Source organism: Oncorhynchus tshawytscha, linkage group LG06 (genome assembly GCF_018296145.1).
Source record: "Oncorhynchus tshawytscha isolate Ot180627B linkage group LG06, Otsh_v2.0, whole genome shotgun sequence".
Lineage (NCBI taxonomy): Eukaryota > Metazoa > Chordata > Actinopteri > Salmoniformes > Salmonidae > Oncorhynchus > Oncorhynchus tshawytscha.
The window spans coordinates 41431839-41450022 of record NC_056434.1 but is presented as its reverse complement, the minus strand read 5'-3'; the positions used below and the strand labels follow the sequence as shown (position 1 = coordinate 41450022).

Below are 18184 nucleotides of genomic sequence, written 5' to 3'. Positions count from 1 at the left end.
CTGTGGATTACCTTCATTGGTCCTCTTCCATACAAAGCAAATACCCTAAATTCTTATGAAAACTTCTTGATTCTTCTCCTATGAGAACAAAGGGATGTCAGTCAAGTGCAGCTGGGCCAGTGTACAGCACTGTCTCCAGATGTGTTGACATCAGAGTGGCTTTCACTCACCCTCCCATCATGTCCACCAACCCTTGTGTCTTGTCTGTGAGCCCCTCATATCAAACCTGACTGCTTGTGTTTTGTCTGACTGTCACTGTGTTGTCGTGTAGGCCTTGTCGCTGTGTCGCTCTGTCAGAAGACATGTCCCGCATTTGCAGCCGGCGTTAGCAGGCAGGAGGATGAGTGCATTTGTCAGTAGAGCTGACACACATCCCACGTTTTTGCACGACTGACACAGGGGGCCTTCGTAATGTCACATCCCTGGATCCATAGCCTGGGGATATATGTAAACATTTGCACACACAAACATGTGAGCACACACTCACACACACACACACACACACACACACACACACACACACACACACACACACACACACACACACACACACACACACACACACACACACACACACACACACACACACACACACACACACACACACACACACACACACGCACGCATGCACACACACACAGTGTGTGATGACACAGGAGTGAGTAGGGGGCACACAGTCTGTGGGAGTGTCTATTGACTGACTGGCTGGGGCTCTGGCTAGGTCACCCCTCATTCCCACAATCTCCAGCTGTCACATCAAGCAGCAGCCCTCCTCTCCCCTCCTCCACTTCCTCACTACCCACTTCCCCTCTCACACGTTTCTCTCTTCTCCCTGTCCATTTTTTACTGAGGCCTCATCATCTTGATAGTCTTGCTGCAGCACAATCACCTGAGCGACCAAGATATTGCCCCTTTCTGATGGATCAGTTAAACTGTTTTAAGAGATATCCTGGCTTGCATCTAGAGGCCTACAGTCGGGAACGCCACGGATTTATGTTGACGTAAACCTTTGGAATGAAACCATTTGGATCTGGTGCGATGGCTTTAAATATAAAAATATACTTTTGTTTAGACATGTCTTTCTGTACATACATAACTTCAACATTTGGGGAGACATATTTTGTTCTTACAGACTCGCTCCTGATCCGGCTGTCTAGTTTATGGACTAGCACTGCCGTGTAGTGGTCAATTGGAGAACTGCATGTGTTGAAGAACAAATTATGAGGAAATGTCATTCTAAGAAGTTACCACTAGATGGGGGTATAGTAAGAGGCATATTCAAGACTGAGCTCAAGACAGAGATGCTTGCTTGGTAAAGAAATAGAGGTTACAATGTGTTACAGTAGCAAGGCTTATGTTGTAGCTACATAAGTCTTGGGGATGTTTGAACTTGAAGGCGCTATTTCCGTCTGAATTCTGCTTTTATAATTTGTCTGGCTCCAAGGCTTATGGGTCTATGCGTGCTTCAAAGCAAGGCCATTCATTACGTGTGACATCACTGACATGGCTAAGCACTTGTTCCATGTCTAGACGGCAGATGAAAGGCCTCCTCTAAATCTTATGCATCCCTAAACAACCTGTTGTTTTAAGCAGGTTGGTACACTTATCAAGAGCAGCACAAAAGTAACAGAATTAGAGTTACTCCTGAGGGTGCAGTCAAATTGCTGTGGTCTGAGGGGCTTTGGTCCATTTGAGTAATTATATTTCTATGAAAGCAGCACTACTTCCTTCCCCTACGATGAGCCCCACTGCCACCGCCTTTAACTCAAGTCCTGCAGGGCAATTGAGGATTAAAGAGGTCAGTCCGCCGGGAGCTACTTACTTTTTAAGTGCATCTCAGAGGATTCCAAAGGGTCAACAAGGTTTGGGTACAGGACATGAATGATTAATTATGGAGCAGGAATGAACTCATCATTATCATTTTTAAAAATATTTTATTTATTTAACTAGGCAAGCCACTTAAGAACAAATTTGTATTTACAATGACGGCCTAGGAACTGTGGGTTAACTGCCTTGTTCAGGGGCAGAACGACAGATTTTTACTTTGTCAGCTCGGGGATTCGATCTAGCAACCTTTCGGTAACTGGCACAACGCTCTAACCACTAGGCTACCTGCCGCCCTATTATCATAATCATCATCATATTTTAATATACTGTAGCTTGTTGCTAGCCGCTAGAGTCACATGTTGGACATTGGATTCCTTTTCAAACCCTCGGGGTGATGGCACATTAAGTCCCACAACATTGAAGGTGACGTTGTGTGGTGGTTGTGTTTTCTGGGTTCTTACCTTATCCATGTTGTGTTGGATTCTAAGCTTCCTTTTATAACAATGCTAGCATCTTTTTCAGCTGAATTTCCAACCCGGGTCAACAGCCCGTGTTCATGGTTGAACAGTTTGAGAGACAATAAGCAGGGGATTGAGGTAGTCAGAGTCAAGATATTGGGACATACTGGTCCTGGTTCTCAACCCAAACACTTTCCAGTCTAGACAAGTGGGTTTTAATAGCATATAATATTTAGACAGTGTTATGATTCAGTAAATAAGAGGTGGAGCATAAAGAGTCTGTATTGAGGTACTTAACTTGCTGAGGAATACAGGCATGCATTTACCCAGCATAGCTTTTGATAAAGAAAATGGGATGGTGAAAAAAAAATATTTGATAAAAAAAAGAACTTCAAAGATAGTAATTGGCTTAGTTTATCACTAACATGAATTCACAAATCTTTTTTGATTTCTTTAAGGAAACAATCTCATAACTAAAATATTATCAAAGATATTTATTAGAATTCAATCAAAACAAACATTTTTTTTTTCACAGAATTTATATTACGATAATGATCAACAAATACTTTTGCCTTCTTTTACATATGTTTTTGTGAGGCTTTCTGTTCAAAATGAATGCAGTTTTGGTGTTACCAAATGGTCAAAAGGTGCTTTCCATATGGAGTATATACAGGGCATTTGCCAAGAAAAAGGTTATACTTTTCCAGATTGGTTGTAAAATATATGATATCAAGTTAAAGCGTCACATCTTTCCCACAATCCACCCGTAGAATACTTTTCAAAGGGGTTACAAATCAGAAATGTACATTTCTTAAATATTTCTTCTCCTTTGGTTTTTCCCCCAACACATTGGATTAATCAATATAAACATTTCACAACTTCCAATTTTTGAGATGCTGCCTTTGAACATCCTCTCCCCAATATCCTTGAACTCAGTATCCAAGTGTGAATTCCAATCTTCTGTATTCTGACTCCAGTCTCATCCGCTCTTCTCACAGTTGGGCTGCGCCCTGCACTCTCTATCCTTCACTTTGTCCTTCTGTCCCTCTGTGCTCTTGGCGGCAGCAGAGTCCACAGCACCGTCCACTCTGAGTTCACTGGCAACAGCTCGCAGGGCTTTGAGCCTGTCCAGCCGTGGGCTCTGGGATCTCTGACCTTTCAGGCTCTCTTGACCCCCATGAACCCGAACCACCGACCCCTGACCTTCATCGCTGAGGGAGCTGAGCGAGCGCACGGCCAGCCTGCCACGCTGCGCCTTATTGGACAGGGGACGCAGTGAGGTCATGTAGCCGGGGTTGTCCCCCATGGAGTGGTCTGTGTCCCTGATGACCTCACACAGGTAGCGGGCCAGGTCCTGACTGGAGAAAGACAGGGACTTGTGGGAACGCCGCATTGCAATGGGAGAGGTGAGGGTGGCTGACCCGGACGGAGGGTGGGCCAGGCGCAGGGCGATTGCTGTGCTGCCGTTTTTGGGTCCGTTTGGTCCTTTTGGTTTGGTCCCATTCTTCGTGTCTGGGGGCTTGGTCGTCTGAGGGTAGGATGAGGGTATGATGCATTGTGGGTAGCTGTACCAAAGTGACTGGGCTGGACTGGGCCGCAGAGACCTCTGTAACTCCACCATGTTGAAGGCATTCTGGAGAGTGAGATAGAGAAAGAGACGGAGAGACAAAGACAGAGAGAGAGAGGGAAAAAGAGATGAAGAAGATTAGAGAGAGTTGATTAGAGATGAGCTGCTTATAAAAACGAGGAGATTAATAGAAAAAGAAAACACTCAACAGCAGGACCTGAATTTATAATCATATTTGACTATGAAAAATGCCAGTCTGCTGTGCTTTTGACTGGAGAGGATTTTTTATTCTACCTAAGAAAAAAGCATGAGGCCTAAGTGGCAATGTTGGCAGCAACAGCCCCATTGATTGGCCTTGTAATTAATTATCTAATTGCAGTGGGGGGAAAAGTGCTATTAAAGCAAATACAGGCATTATTAAGGAGTATTGGTCTCTGACATCATTTTCCAAATGATTCTACTAGGATGGTTCTTTTGGTGTTCATTTCCAAGCCTCTACCAACACCAGTCCACCAGGTTTGGTAGAGCTGCCAGGCGAACACTCACTATGTGAACTGTGACTCTGTGAATCTTCCCACGCCTTGCTTGGTTTAGATACCGTTTGCTTATCTATGGTTTGTATGGTTTCTCCTGTGTCTGTGAGGTGTGATCCTAATTGCCCTAAGGGAATCGATCAAGTTGTATTCCACTGTATTCTATATTGTAGTGGTCTTATGACTCATAGGTTATGGAGAGATAATGGTAGTTGTGTTGAAGGACATATTGGGATTCAGAGTCTGTATCTGTACCTGGTCCTGCTCCCCTCCACCCTCCTCGTCATAGTTGAGCACGTTCTCTCGGATGTCCTCCCATTCTCCGTGGTGTGCAGATACGTGGTAGATGCCCTCCTTCAGGCCCTTGTGTCTCCTCCAGCAGGAGTAGAGGGACAGGCCCAGCATCAGCACTGGGCGGGGACAGAGAGCACGTTGGGAGGTGGGCAGCGGACCGGGGGAGAGGGGTAGAAGGTTTCACCCAATGTTCTATCAGTTAGAAATGTACATAAAAAATTGCAGTGTCCTGGGACACAGTGTGCAATGATATTACATGAAATGGATAGTGAGGCTTGGATTGGAGGGGAGAGAACCAGATAGCCACATTTTGTGCACCAAATTGGCTGCGTTGACTCATGCAGCGCTATTAGTCAATCTGATTAGTCAAAATACCAATTAGTGGGAAGAGATTTGGGCTGCCTGTGTAAAAAGATCTGTTGTAGTCCACTTATAGGCCTCGAGCAAGGTGGAGAGAGATACATAGATAGATGGACAGACTGGGGGCAGTGGGATTCAATATCACGCCAACATGTATGTTATATGTGCTGCATGTGCCAGGCAGCAGCACAGCCCACTAGACCAGCCCCAGGCTCTAGAAAATATTTCTGACACCAAAATGGCCACCATACATACACCCATACAGTAAATTGGATACCCAATAGCACTAAACCGGTCTTGTTTTGTAAAAAAACTAACAGCAAACACATATGATCCTTGTGGATAGGCAGAGTAAATTACCACCACATTATTCTATGCAATAATCCAGTTAGTCTGTCGTTATCAAGACTAATGAGGACCCGGAGCTATAAGACAAAGCAACAGAGACTGAGACACCACGTTCTCCTGTATTTTCTATCCGATATCAAAGACGACACCCCTTACCCTTCTCTTCAAAAAACCGACACTCTCTGCATGTCCAAGCCAAAGCCACTGTGGCCAGAGCTCCCAGGAATATCGAGGGAGTGTTGTAGGAACGTTGTAATAGCATTGTGTGAACGCTGCTAGAGCACTGACATCAATCACATCTATGTGTTGAATTATACAGTATACTGTGCTGACCTTTAAAATCCATTCATCTCCACCAATATTTCTTCTACTGTCTGCCATCTCCCTCTCGCCTCCTTTCTCCTCTCTTTATCTGTCTCATTCTCTCCATCTTTCGCTCATTCTTGTTAAGTCTCTTTGTGATTCTTTCCTTCACTCTCCGCGTCTCTTTTGACTCCTGCACGGCTTTTATCTCTCACTCTAAAGGTGATGCATCAGAACTGGTACGTTTTCTATCGCCTTTTGATTGGAAGCATCGGCTCATCCATTTAATAATTGAGGGATGCATTGCAGCAGTTACATTGGACTTAAGTAATGGTTTACTGAACACATGTGACACTCGTCAAGGTCACTCAACTGAAAAGGTTTTCAAAATCAGCAAAAATACATTTTATATGATTGTGGCTTGAAAATTACTCACTGTCTGTGGCTGGAATTTGACTTTGAATTATTTGTCTCTACTCAAGGCACCCATAAGTAGTTAAATATTTATATTCTATATGATTATATTTCTATCATCCAGGTCCATCATGAGGCACCAGAATGTTATCTGACTCTTCCTAACTTTGATTTAGCCTGGTTCCAGATCGGTTTGTGCTCTCTTTGCCAATGGTAATTGTAGCATGACAATGGCCACAGGACCATAGGAGTTGGAAAGAGAGCACAAACAGATCTGTAACCAGCTAACATCGACTGCAACATGTGGAAAAGGTAGACCTCCAGCTATGCCTACTCAGTGTGTGCTGGAGGTAGGTTTATTGTCAGGTTCCATTGATCAGCTAACCTTGCTGCATGCCCTCCACTGTGCCGTACAGACCCAGAGAAACACGATGGAATCCAGATGAGCTGGGATCCCAGCAGTACTCAGAACTCCCCCCTCAGCCACAATATTACCACCTCCACAGTGCTTACCATTTTCTTTTTTATCCACACACACCTCCAATCACCTGAACCTCACATCAAACACACCTCTACGGGCCAATCAGTCAACACGCCCAGCAGTGGTGCTTTATCACACACACAGAGTCAGACGAACACACACACATGCACGCACGCACGCACTCACACACACACACACACACACACACACACACACACACACACACACACACACACACACACACACACACGCACACAGAAGGACGAACACACACACGCCACAGGCGGCCAGTGGCACCTTAATTGGGGAGGACGGCTCATAGTAATGGCTGTAACGGCATACATGGAATAGTACACGTGTTCAATACCATTCACTCTATTCTCAACATTATTATGACCCCTCCTCCCCTCAGCACCATCCTGTGACACACACACGCTTGCGGATTCACAGATACAGACACGGACAGACAAGGAAAAACACACATGACAGACAAGTGTCCACACAAACACACGCGTGTGCATGCAGACACACAGACACACAGCTGACAGTGGCAGTGCTGGTGTTGTTATATCTGTAAACATTCAGACACACACAGACACACAGCTGACAGTGCTGGTGTTGTTATATCTCTAAACATTCAAACACACACAGACACACAGCTGACAGTGCTGGTGTTGTTATATCTGTAAACATTCAGACACACACAGACACACAGCTGACAGTGCTGGTGTTGTTATATCTCTAAACATTCAAACACACACAGACACACAGCTGACAGTGGCAGTGCTGGTGTTGTTATATCTGTAAACATTCAGACACACACAGACACACAGCTGACAGTGGCAGTGCTGGTGTTGTTATATCTGTAAACATTCAGACACACACAGACACACAGCTGACAGTGCTGGTGTTGTTATATCTCTAAACATTCAAACACACACAGACACACAGCTGACAGTGCTGGTGTTGTTATATCTGTAAACATTCAGACACACACAGACACACAGCTGACAGTGCTGGTGTTGTTATATCTCTAAACATTCAAACACACACAGACACACAGCTGACAGTGCTGGTGTTGTTATATCTGTAAACATTCAGACACACACAGACACACAGCTGACAGTGCTGGTGTTGTTATATCTGTAAACATTCAGACACACACAGACACACAGCTGACAGTGCTGGTGTTGTTATATCTGTAAACATTCAGACACACACAGACACACAGCTGACAGTGCTGGTGTTGTTATATCTGTAAACATTCAGACACACACAGACACACAGCTGACAGTGCTGGTGTTGTTATATCTGTAAACATTCAGACACACACAGACACACAGCTGACAGTGCTGGTGTTGTTATATCTGTAAACATTCAGACACACACAGACACACAGCTGACAGTGCTGGTGTTGTTATATCTGTAAACATTCAGACACACACAGACACACAGCTGACAGTGCTGGTGTTGTTATATCTCTAAACATTCAGATACACACAGACACACAGCTGACAGTGGCAGTGCTGGTGTTGTTATATGTGTAAACATTCAGACACACAGCTGACAGTGGCAGTGCTGGTGTTGTTATATCTCTAAACATGCAGACACACACAGACACACAGCTCCTATCCATCCTCCATGATGCTGCTTTGAGGTTCACCACCAACCATGAGGTTCTTGGGATGTTAGGTTAAATGTTTAAAGAAGGATTCTTAAGCCTTGAGACAATTGAGACATGGATTTGGTATGTGTGCCATTCAAATCTGAGGGGCTGAGTCACTGGCTTACTAGGGCTCTTTCATACCATCCCTAGGATGGGTGCGTCACTTAAGTGGGTTGAGTCACTGATGTGATCTTCCTGTCTGGGTTGGCGCCCCCCCTTGGGTTGTGCCGTGGCGGAGAACTTTGTGGGCTATACTCGGCCTCGTCTCAGGATGGTAAGTTGGTGGTTGAAGATATCCCTCTAGTGGTGTGGGGGCTGTGCTTTGGCAAAGTGAGTGGGGTTATATCCTTCCTGTTTGGCCCTGTCCGGGGGTGTCCTCGGATGGAGCCACAGTGTCTCCTGACCCCTCCTGTCTCAATCTCCAGTATTAATGCTGCAGTAGTTTATGTGTCGGGGGGCTAGGGTCAGTTTGTTATATCTGGAGTACTTCTCCTGTCCTATCCGGTGTCCTGTGTGAATTTAAGTATGCTCTTTCTAATTCTCTCTTTCTCTCTTTCTTTCTCTCTCTCAGATGACCTGAGCCCTAGGACCATGCCTCAGGACTACCTGACATGATGACTCCTTGCTGTCCCTAGTCCACCTGGCTGTGCTGCTGCTCCAGTTTCAACTGTTCTGCCTGTGATTATTATTATTTGACCATGCTGGTCATTTATGAACATTTGAACATCTTGGCCATGTTCTGTTACAATCTCCACCCGGCACAGCCAGAAGAGGACTGGCCACCCCACATAGCCTGGTTCCTCTCTAGGTTTCTTCCTAGGTTTTGGCCTTTCTAGGGAGTTTTTCCTAGCCACCGTGCTTCTACACCTGCATTGCTTGCTGTTTGGGGTTTTAGGCTGGGTTTCTGTACAGCACTTTGAGATATCAGCTGATGTACGAAGGGCTATATAAATACATTTGATTTGATTTGATTTGAAATCAAATTAAATTGTATTTGACACGTGCCAAATACAACAGTGAAATGCTTACTTACAAGCCCTTAACCAACAATGCAGTTTTAAGAAAATACCCCCAAAAGAAGTAAGAGATAGAACGACAAATAATTAAAGAGCAGCAGTAAAAAACAATAGTGGGGCTATATACAGGGGGTACCGGTACAGAGTCAATGTGTCATTGTGTGTTAGTTTGTTGGTGATGTGGACGCCAAGGAACTTGAAACTCTCAACCTGCTCCTCTGCAGCCCCGTCGATGAGAATGGGGGCGTGCTCGGTTCTCTTTTTCCTGTAGTCCACAATCATCTCTTTTGTCTTGCTCACATTGAGGGAGAGGTTGTTGTCCTGGCACCACATGGTCAGGTGTCTGACTTGCTCCCTATAGGCTGTCTCATCATTGTTGGTGATCAGGCCTACCACTGTTGTGTCATCAGCAAATGTAATGATGGTGTTGGAGTCGTGCCTGGCTGTGCAGTCATGAGTGAACAGGGAGCACAGGAGGGGACTGAGCACGCACCCCTGAGGAGCCCCCATGTTCGTGTTCAGTGTGGCGGATGTGTTGTTACCTACCCTTACCACCTGGGGGCAGCCCATCAGCAAGTCCAGGATCTAGTTGCAGAGGGAGGTGTTTAGTCCCAGGGTCCTTAGTTTATTGATGAGCTTTGAGGGCACTATGGTGTTGAACGCTGAGTTGTAGTCAATGAACAGCATTCTCACATAAGTGTTCCTTTTGTCCAGGTGGGAAAGGGCAGTGTGGAGTGCAATAGAGATTGCATCATCTGTGGCTCTGTTGGTGCGGTATGCAAATTGGAGTGAGTCTAGATTTTCTGGGATAATGGTGTTGATGTGAGCCATGACAAGCCTTTCAAAGCATTTCATGACTACAGACGTGAGCATTTCAAAATATTTATTGGCTACAGACAAAAGATTTAACTGCCTTTGAACAGGGTATGGTAGTAGCTGCCAGGTGCACTGGTTTGTGTCAAGAACTGCAATACTGCTGGGTTTTTCACGCTCAATAGTGTCCTGTGTGTATCAACAATGGTCCACCACCAAAAGGACATCCAGCCAACTTGACACAACTGTGGGAAGCATTGTAGTCAACATGGACCAGCATCCCTGTGGAACACTTCCGACACCTTGTAGAGTCCATGCCCTGCCAAATTAAGGCTGTTCTGAGGGCAAAAGTGGGTGCAACTCAATATTAGGAAGGCGTTTTTTATATCTTGTACACTCAGTGTAGATGGAAAAATGTATGATGACATTGTTGATGCATGTCTGAAAGTAAAGGTTATTACACAACATATAACATGGAGGGAAAATATAAAAAGAGAAACAAAGGACAAGACAAAGACAGATGAGAGAAGGGAAATGCTGTGAGGTTTTATTAAGAAAAGTATGTTCTAGTTCAAAAATACAGTCACTTTAACAACTATTTACCTCCATTCTATTTGGAAAGGAAATGTCCTCTTCATTGAATATCAAATCCAACGACACACAGTAAAAATGTCAATGTAATGGACAATAAAGCTTTTCAGTGCTGAATTTGAAACCCATTCAACAGGCCTAATGAAGCATACTTAGATGGCAAATTTTGCCTGTCTCTGGTTCTGTCAGTGGCACATGTTGAACTTGGCAATCAGCCAGTCTGTGAGGGGTTATGTAAATCTGAATTATGGATGATCACTTAAACTTTTATTGGAGTTTGAGGCAGAGGAGAAAAGACGGAGAGTTCCAGTTGAATTAAGCAGCAGGCCATCAGCCCGCCTCAGTGTGTTGTGGGGGATGTGTGTTGTCTGTGACTTTTTGTCCAGGCGTTTGTTTGTCACTTGCGCGCGGGCACACACACACAGACAACTCTGTCATCTCCAACAAGCCTTGTCTGATGCTGACTCGCTCCCTCAGTTAGGACTTAAAGTAGGAGAACAACTTAAAACCTGAACAGTTATCAAATGACCTCTAACCGCAGTATCCGGTTACAGCCCAGTCCAGTCTAAGAACTGTAGCCTGAGTCATGCTAGAGACAGAAGGTGTTGCTCGCTACTGAACTGTATTTCCCATCACAGAGATGTTTCAAGAAAAGTTCATGTAAACTCTTGGTGACCTCCCATTTCCATTTTGATATATTCAGGAATTCGCCTAATTCAAAAGGTCAAAAGTTCGAGTGCAGGTGATAAATTCCAGGAACTAGAGTAACTACTAGGTACATTAGATGACTGCAACATGCAGTTTCATTTACATATTCAACAAATGAATGTCCGTGAGTGATGCCAAGGCCTCCGTTTGTTATCTTTGTAATTATCATATCAAATATTGAAGTATAGCACTTGATCTGTACCTCATGTGGCTGTTGCAATACACCAGCCACATGCCCCGGGGAGGTATTGTGTTGTTGAATCAGTTATAGAGGTAGCAGAGACTGTGTGTTGAAGCGTCAGACCAATTTATAACCCTGTTTTTGACAGAGAGACTCATAAACTGTATACAAGTGGAGAGATGGCCCGCTGCACTGGACACACCAACACACCTTACTATGTGTCAGCAGCAAACATGGACACATTTAGGTTAGATGAAAACAGTAGGAGAAAGTAAATGACAAAGAAATACAGAGGGAGATCAAAACAGACATAAACGGACGTAACAGGACTGGAATGACAAACAGACGAGATAAAAAGAGTAAGGGAAAGGAGGATGACAAATAATAGTCTGAATTCACATCACGAACATCAAGAAAGACAAACTACAGGCGGCCATGACTGAGGGTTCCCCAAACTTTTTGAACTGTAACTCAGCGAAAGCTTTGGGTGTTTTATTGTGGCTCATAGAGTTATCAAAATCTATGTTTCTAGCCAGGACCCATGCAGCCCCATTGACTGAGGCCACTCACAGCTCCTGAGATCCATACTAAGAACACTTGGGGATCAATTCCATCAAATCCACATTGCAGTATTTACGCAGTAGCTCTTTCCCCATGGCCAAATAAAATCACAGATGGTTTTGGGTACTGCAAGAACCTATTACCAGGTAGACACCAGAGGAGGCTGTAGAGAAGAGCTATAGGAGGATGGGCTCATTGTAATGGCTGGAATGGAATAAATGGAATGGAGTCAAACATGTGGTTTCCATATGATGGATGTGTTTGATACTGTTCCATTTACTCCACTCCAGCCATTACAATGAGCCTGTCCTCCTATAGCTCTCTCACCAGCCTCCCCTGGTAGACACACCTCACCTAGCCAGGTTGGGTAGGTTACTTTCTAAATATAATCATTGTAGTTACTAGTTACCTGTCCAAAATTGTAATCAGTAACATCACTTTTGAATTACCCATAAATTCATGTTGCATTTTACTTTATGGGTTGGTTATGTAGGCTTGTTCTAACCCATTGCTTTCTACTACATATAATAATATGATTAGGCTCTATCTTTACATTAAAAACCAGTCTGTCAGATTTCCAGTCATTACAATTAATTTAATGCCTCTTGATCTTCAAGAAAAATAAATGGAAATATGGGAATATAGATTAGCCAAATTGTTTTACCTGAGAATAACCACAAAACGAAGGACTTATTACTGATTATGATTTTGTTGTCATGGAGGACTGATTGGGCTAATTGCTTTGAGTTGAAAAATAAATGTTGCTCTCGTGGAATGGCATGCTTTGAGCATTAACGAAAAGTACAGTTTGCATCTAAAAAAAAATGTCTGTTATATGCTACATTTGTTATTGGCCTATTGTTTACTTTTTTGTTGGTAACACTTTAAAATATTGATCATTTTCAGCTGTTTAAGTCTATGGTGCATGAGGTTAGGCATATGGATACATGTTTTTTAATCAGCATGAATTAGATTGAGCAATAAAAACACCACTCGTGGCCTTAAATCAAACTCCCTTTTGACAGTATGGAGTACAATACCATCGAGTTTAGAAGGGAGGAACTGCCTCAAACTTTTATTACATAGGCTGGATCCGCACTATATAGCTGTTGCGAGAGCACATTTTTCTCTAGCTGTCCACTGGTTGCAAAAACAATGATTGATAGGCAGCTTAAACCTCTTCAATTCAACCATTATTGGGTTAAAATCTCTGGCGTAGCACACAACCCCGGGGCCCCCCAACCACTCAAAAATAAAAACATGGTTGGAGGTCGGCCCCCCAGATAGCATATCAACACGTCATTAGCCATGAAATGCCGTTGTCCAGAGCAAATTATCGCAATTTCAAACTCTCCCTAAAAATCCCACAGGGATGCTGGCCCCTGTTGACTCCAATGCTTGCCACAGTTGTGTCATGTTGGCTGGATGTCCTTTGGGTAGTGGGTCATTCTTGATACACACAGGAAACTGTTGGGCGTGAAAAACCCAGCAGTGTTGCAGTTCTTGACACACTCAAACCAGTGCACCTGGCACCTACTACCATACCCTGTTCAAGAGCACTTCAATATTTTGTCTTGCACATTCACCCTCTGAATGGCACACATACACAGTCCATGTCTCAATTGTCTCAAGACTTAAAAATCCTTCTTTAAAACTGTCTCCTCCCCTTCATCTACACTGATTTAAGTGAATTTACCAGTTACCATCAATAAGGGATTATGTCATGGAAATGTTGTTTCTAATGGCTTGTACACTCAGTGAAGATTTGTGAACACCCACCCACAACCAAAGCCAGATCAAACCAAATCAGAGAGTAAAGGTGAAAGATGGCATTTTCACCACAGGTAGTAGACAAAGTAGTCAATATAGTTACCTAGGAAGGCCAGGACACAGATACTGATGGCAAACGCAGAGCTGAGGCTCAGAGTATTGTTGTCGTTGTTGTGGTAGAGCGTCAGAGAGACCTCACAGTGGCGCCCACGGTAGCCCTCGGAGCAGTGACACGAGTACTTGGCAGGCGAGTGGGCCACACAGGTGCCGTGGCGACAGGGCCTGCTGACGCACAGCGTGTAGACACACACTTTGCTCGAGTCATTCTCCTTCGTCATGTGACCAGGGGGGCACCTGTGGGGATGCAAATAAGGAAGAGGTTGTGGAGAGTGTGATTCATTCACCTGATCTGGATGGAAATAACTTATAGTTATAAGGGATAGGAATAGCTGTCCTGGCACTGTGAAACTCTCAGCCAGGTCACCCGTGATACAAGTCAGTATTCGACGTTCAACTATGTCTGAGGACGTCGGGAGATGATGTGGAAACTGGCTACTAAGTACCCCGAGTGGACATCCCATGGTGATGAAAGGCCTCAGAGATGTTTCACATGCTCTGATCCCAGCTAGGGATGACAGGAAACACTGGAGTCCAGGGGAGTTTAAAGACGCTGCAGCCTAGACACTCCCTGTCACTACGGTTAGCTTTATTTACTCAGGTTGGCACACCACAAGGATTCTCAAAAGAGATGAGTCATTGCAGGTGGGGGGGGCGTGTTCGCTAAGTGCGTTGTTAGGCCATGTGTCGATACTGATAGGATCTAAAGAAAAGCAGCCCTGTTCTTGAATAAGTATTCTCCATCCAAATCTTACCTTAACATTAGAATTATTCCACAAAACTGATGACGATATATTACCACCTACGGCTGCAAATAGGCTATTGAGGCAGCTTATTACTCGTACCAAATATTTATGTATGAAATCATAGATTGGGCACATCATTGCGCACATGTTGTCACACATCATGAAACACATTGAGGCAAAAAAAATCAGACATTTTTTATCCTTCACTTGTTTGTAACAATTGCAAATACATTGGAAACGTTTTATTTTTAGTTAAGTTTGTTCTGAGTTTATAGGCAACCACAGACAGGCAGATTATCAGTCAGACATCTTGATTCTCTGTTTAGCCAAGATTTTCAGTGAATAAAGTGATGTTAACGATGCGCTTTGGCTATATGGTCTTGAACGAAGGCTTTGGGAAACACCTTGGCTACCAAAGATACATCGTTAGAAGGTTATTACGATGATCTTAATGCTGCGAAAGCTTTGGAAATTGTATTTGTCATATAATTCTGAATCAACAGGTGTAGACTAACAGTGAATTGTTTACTTAAGGGCCCTTCCCAACAATGCAGAGATTAAATACACAGAGTAATGATAACTTGGCTATATAGTATATTGACACCCTTACATGGACACCCTTTCAAATTAGTGGATTTGGCTATTTCAGCCGCACCCCATGCTGACAGGTGTATAAAATTGAGCACACAGCCACGCAATCTCCATTCATCAACATTGACAGTAGAATGTCCTTACTGAAGAACTCAGTGACTTTCAACGTGGCACCGTCATAGGATGCCAACTTTCCAACAAGTCAGTTTGTCAAATTTCTTCCCTGCTAGAGCTGCCCCTGTCTACTGTTATTTTGAAGTGGAAACATCTAGGATCAACAACGGCTCAGCCACGAAGTGGGAGGCCACACAAGCACACGAAGTGTGTAGTGCATAGAAATAGTCTGTCTTCAGTTACAACACTCACTACGAGTTCCAAACTGCCTCTGGAAGCAACGTCAGCTATTCATTGGGAGCTTCATGAAATGGGTTTCCATGGCCGAGCAGCCGTACACAAGCCTGAGTTCACCATGCTCAATGTCAAGCATCGTCTGGAGTGGTGTAAAGCTTGCTGCATTGTACTTAGGAGCAGTGGAAATACGTTATCTGGAGTGATGACTCATGCTTCACCATCTGGCAGTCCAACGGACAAATCTGGGTTTGGCGAATGCCAGGAGAGCGCTACCTGCCCGAATGCATAGTGCCAACTGTAAAGTTTGGTGGAGGAGGAATAATGGTCTGGGGCTGTTTTTCATGGTTTGGGCTAGGCCCTTTAGTTCTGGGGAAGGGAAATCTTAACACTACAGCATACAATGACATTCTAGACAATGCTGTGCTTCCAACTTTGTGGCAACAGTTTGGGGAAGGCCCCTTTCCTGTTTCAGCATGACAATGCTCCCGTGCACAAAGCAAGGTCCATACAAAAGTTGTTTGTCGAGATCGGCAAAGAAGAACTTGACTGGCCTGCACAGAGTCCTGACCTCAACCCCATCAAACACCTTTGGGATGAATTAGAATGCCGACTGTGAGCCAGGCCTAATCTCCCAAAATCAGTGCCTGACCTCAGTAATGCTCGTGACTGAATGAATGTCTTCCTTCCTCTGACACCGCCTGGTATAGAAGTCCTGGATGGCAGGGAGCTCGACCCCAGTGATGTACTGGGCTGTACGCACTATCCTCTGCAGCGTCTTATGGTCGGATGCCAAGCAGTTGCCATACCAAGTGGTGGTGCAGCCAGTCAAGATGCTCTCAATGGTGCAGCCTCATGGGGAGTAATGTGCATTGTCGTGCCCTCTTCATGACTGTGTTGGTGTGTTTGGACCATGATAATTCCTTACTGATGTGGACACAGAGGAACTTGAAGCTTGACCTGCTTCACTACAGCCCCGTCGATGTGTATGGGGCTGTGCTCAGCCCTCCATTTCCTGTAATCCATGATCAGCTCCTTTGTCTTGCCGACGTTGTGGGAGAGGCTGTTGTCCTGGCACCACACTTCCAGTTCTCTGACCTCTTCCTTGTAGGCTGGCTCATAGTCATCGGTAATCAGGCCTACCACCGTTTGGTTGTCAGCAAACTTAATAATGGTGTTGGAGTGGTACGTGGCCACGCATTCATGGGTGAAAAGGGAGTACAGGAGGGGACTAAGCACGCACCCCTGATGGTCCCCCGTGTTGAGCGTCAGCGTGGTGGATGTGCTGTTGCCTATCCTCACCACCTGAGGTGGCCCGTCAGGAAGTTCTGAAACAATCCAGAGAGAGGGTCCTCTGTTTCAGGAGCAGGGAGGTCCTTAGTTTAGTGTTGAGCTTGGAGGGGACTATGGTTTTGAACGGTGAGCTCTAGTAAATGAACAGCATTCTCACGTAGGTCTTCCTTTTGTCCACATGGGGAAGGGCACTGTGGCATGTAATAGAGATTGCGTCACCTGTGGATCTCTTGGGGCAGTATGCGAATTGGAGTGTGTCCAGGGTATCTTGGATGATGCTGTTGATATGAGCCATGACCACCGATCAGCATTTCAAAGCATTTCATGGCTACAGACGTGAGTGCTATGGGACGATAGTCATTTAGACAGGTTACCTTGGGTGCAGGGACTATAGTGGTCTGCTTGAAACATGTAGGTATTACAGACTGGGTCAGGGAGCGGTTGAAAATGTCAGTGAAGACACTTGCGAGCTGGTCAGCGCCTGCTCTGAGTAGGCATCCCAGTAATCCGTCTGGCCCTGCGGCATTGCGAATGTTATGTTAACCTGTGTTCATGTCTTATTCACATCGGCTACAGAGAGCTTGATCAAACAGTTGTCCAGAACAGCTAGTGTTCTAGCCTCAAAGCAAGCATAGGAGCTATTTAGCTCTTCTGGTAGGCCAGCGTCACTGGACCAGTCACGGTTGGGTTTCCTGTTATAATCCATGATAGTTCGCAAGCCCTGACACATCTGACGGGCATCAGAGCCGATGTAGTAGGATTCAATCTTGGTCCTTATTAATGAAGCCGGTGACTGATGTGGTAAACTCTTCAATGCCATCGGATGAATCCTATGAATCCCGGAACATATTCCAGTCTGGTCATCGGACCACTTCCATGTTGAGCGCGTCACTGGTATTTCCTGTTTTAAGTTTTTACTTGTAAGCAGGAATCAGGAGGATAGAGCTATGGTCAGATTTGCCAAATGGATGGTGAGGGAGAGTTTTATATGCGTCTCTGTGTGTGGAGTTAAGGTGATCTAGAGTTTTTTTTGCCTCTAGTGGCATAGGTGATATGCTGGTAGAAATGAGGTCAAGCGGATTTCAGTCTTGTCAGTTGTCCTGCAAATCGGCCTCTATAGCACCGTCTCTTTCTTATTTGAGTGTCAGGGATTTCAGCCTGGTTCAGGATAATCAATATGTCTTTCTCCTCCAACTCA

At 44.7% G+C, this 18184-nt stretch overlaps 1 protein-coding gene across 1 annotated transcript in view; it reads right to left on the bottom strand.

Annotated features, from left to right (window-relative positions):
• Positions 1-2770: 2770 nt before the first annotated feature.
• LOC112253481 (neural-cadherin-like) overlaps positions 2771-18184 on the bottom strand; it is a 107678-nt gene continuing 92264 nt past the window's right edge. Inside the window, exons 31-33 of the mRNA XM_042322757.1 lie at positions 13995-14245; positions 4641-4795; positions 2771-3918 (exon numbers count right to left, since the gene is read on the bottom strand). Coding sequence (XP_042178691.1) covers positions 3265-3918; positions 4641-4795; positions 13995-14245 — 1060 coding nt within the window. The 3' untranslated portion in view covers positions 2771-3264. The remainder of the gene's footprint in view (positions 3919-4640; positions 4796-13994; positions 14246-18184) is intronic.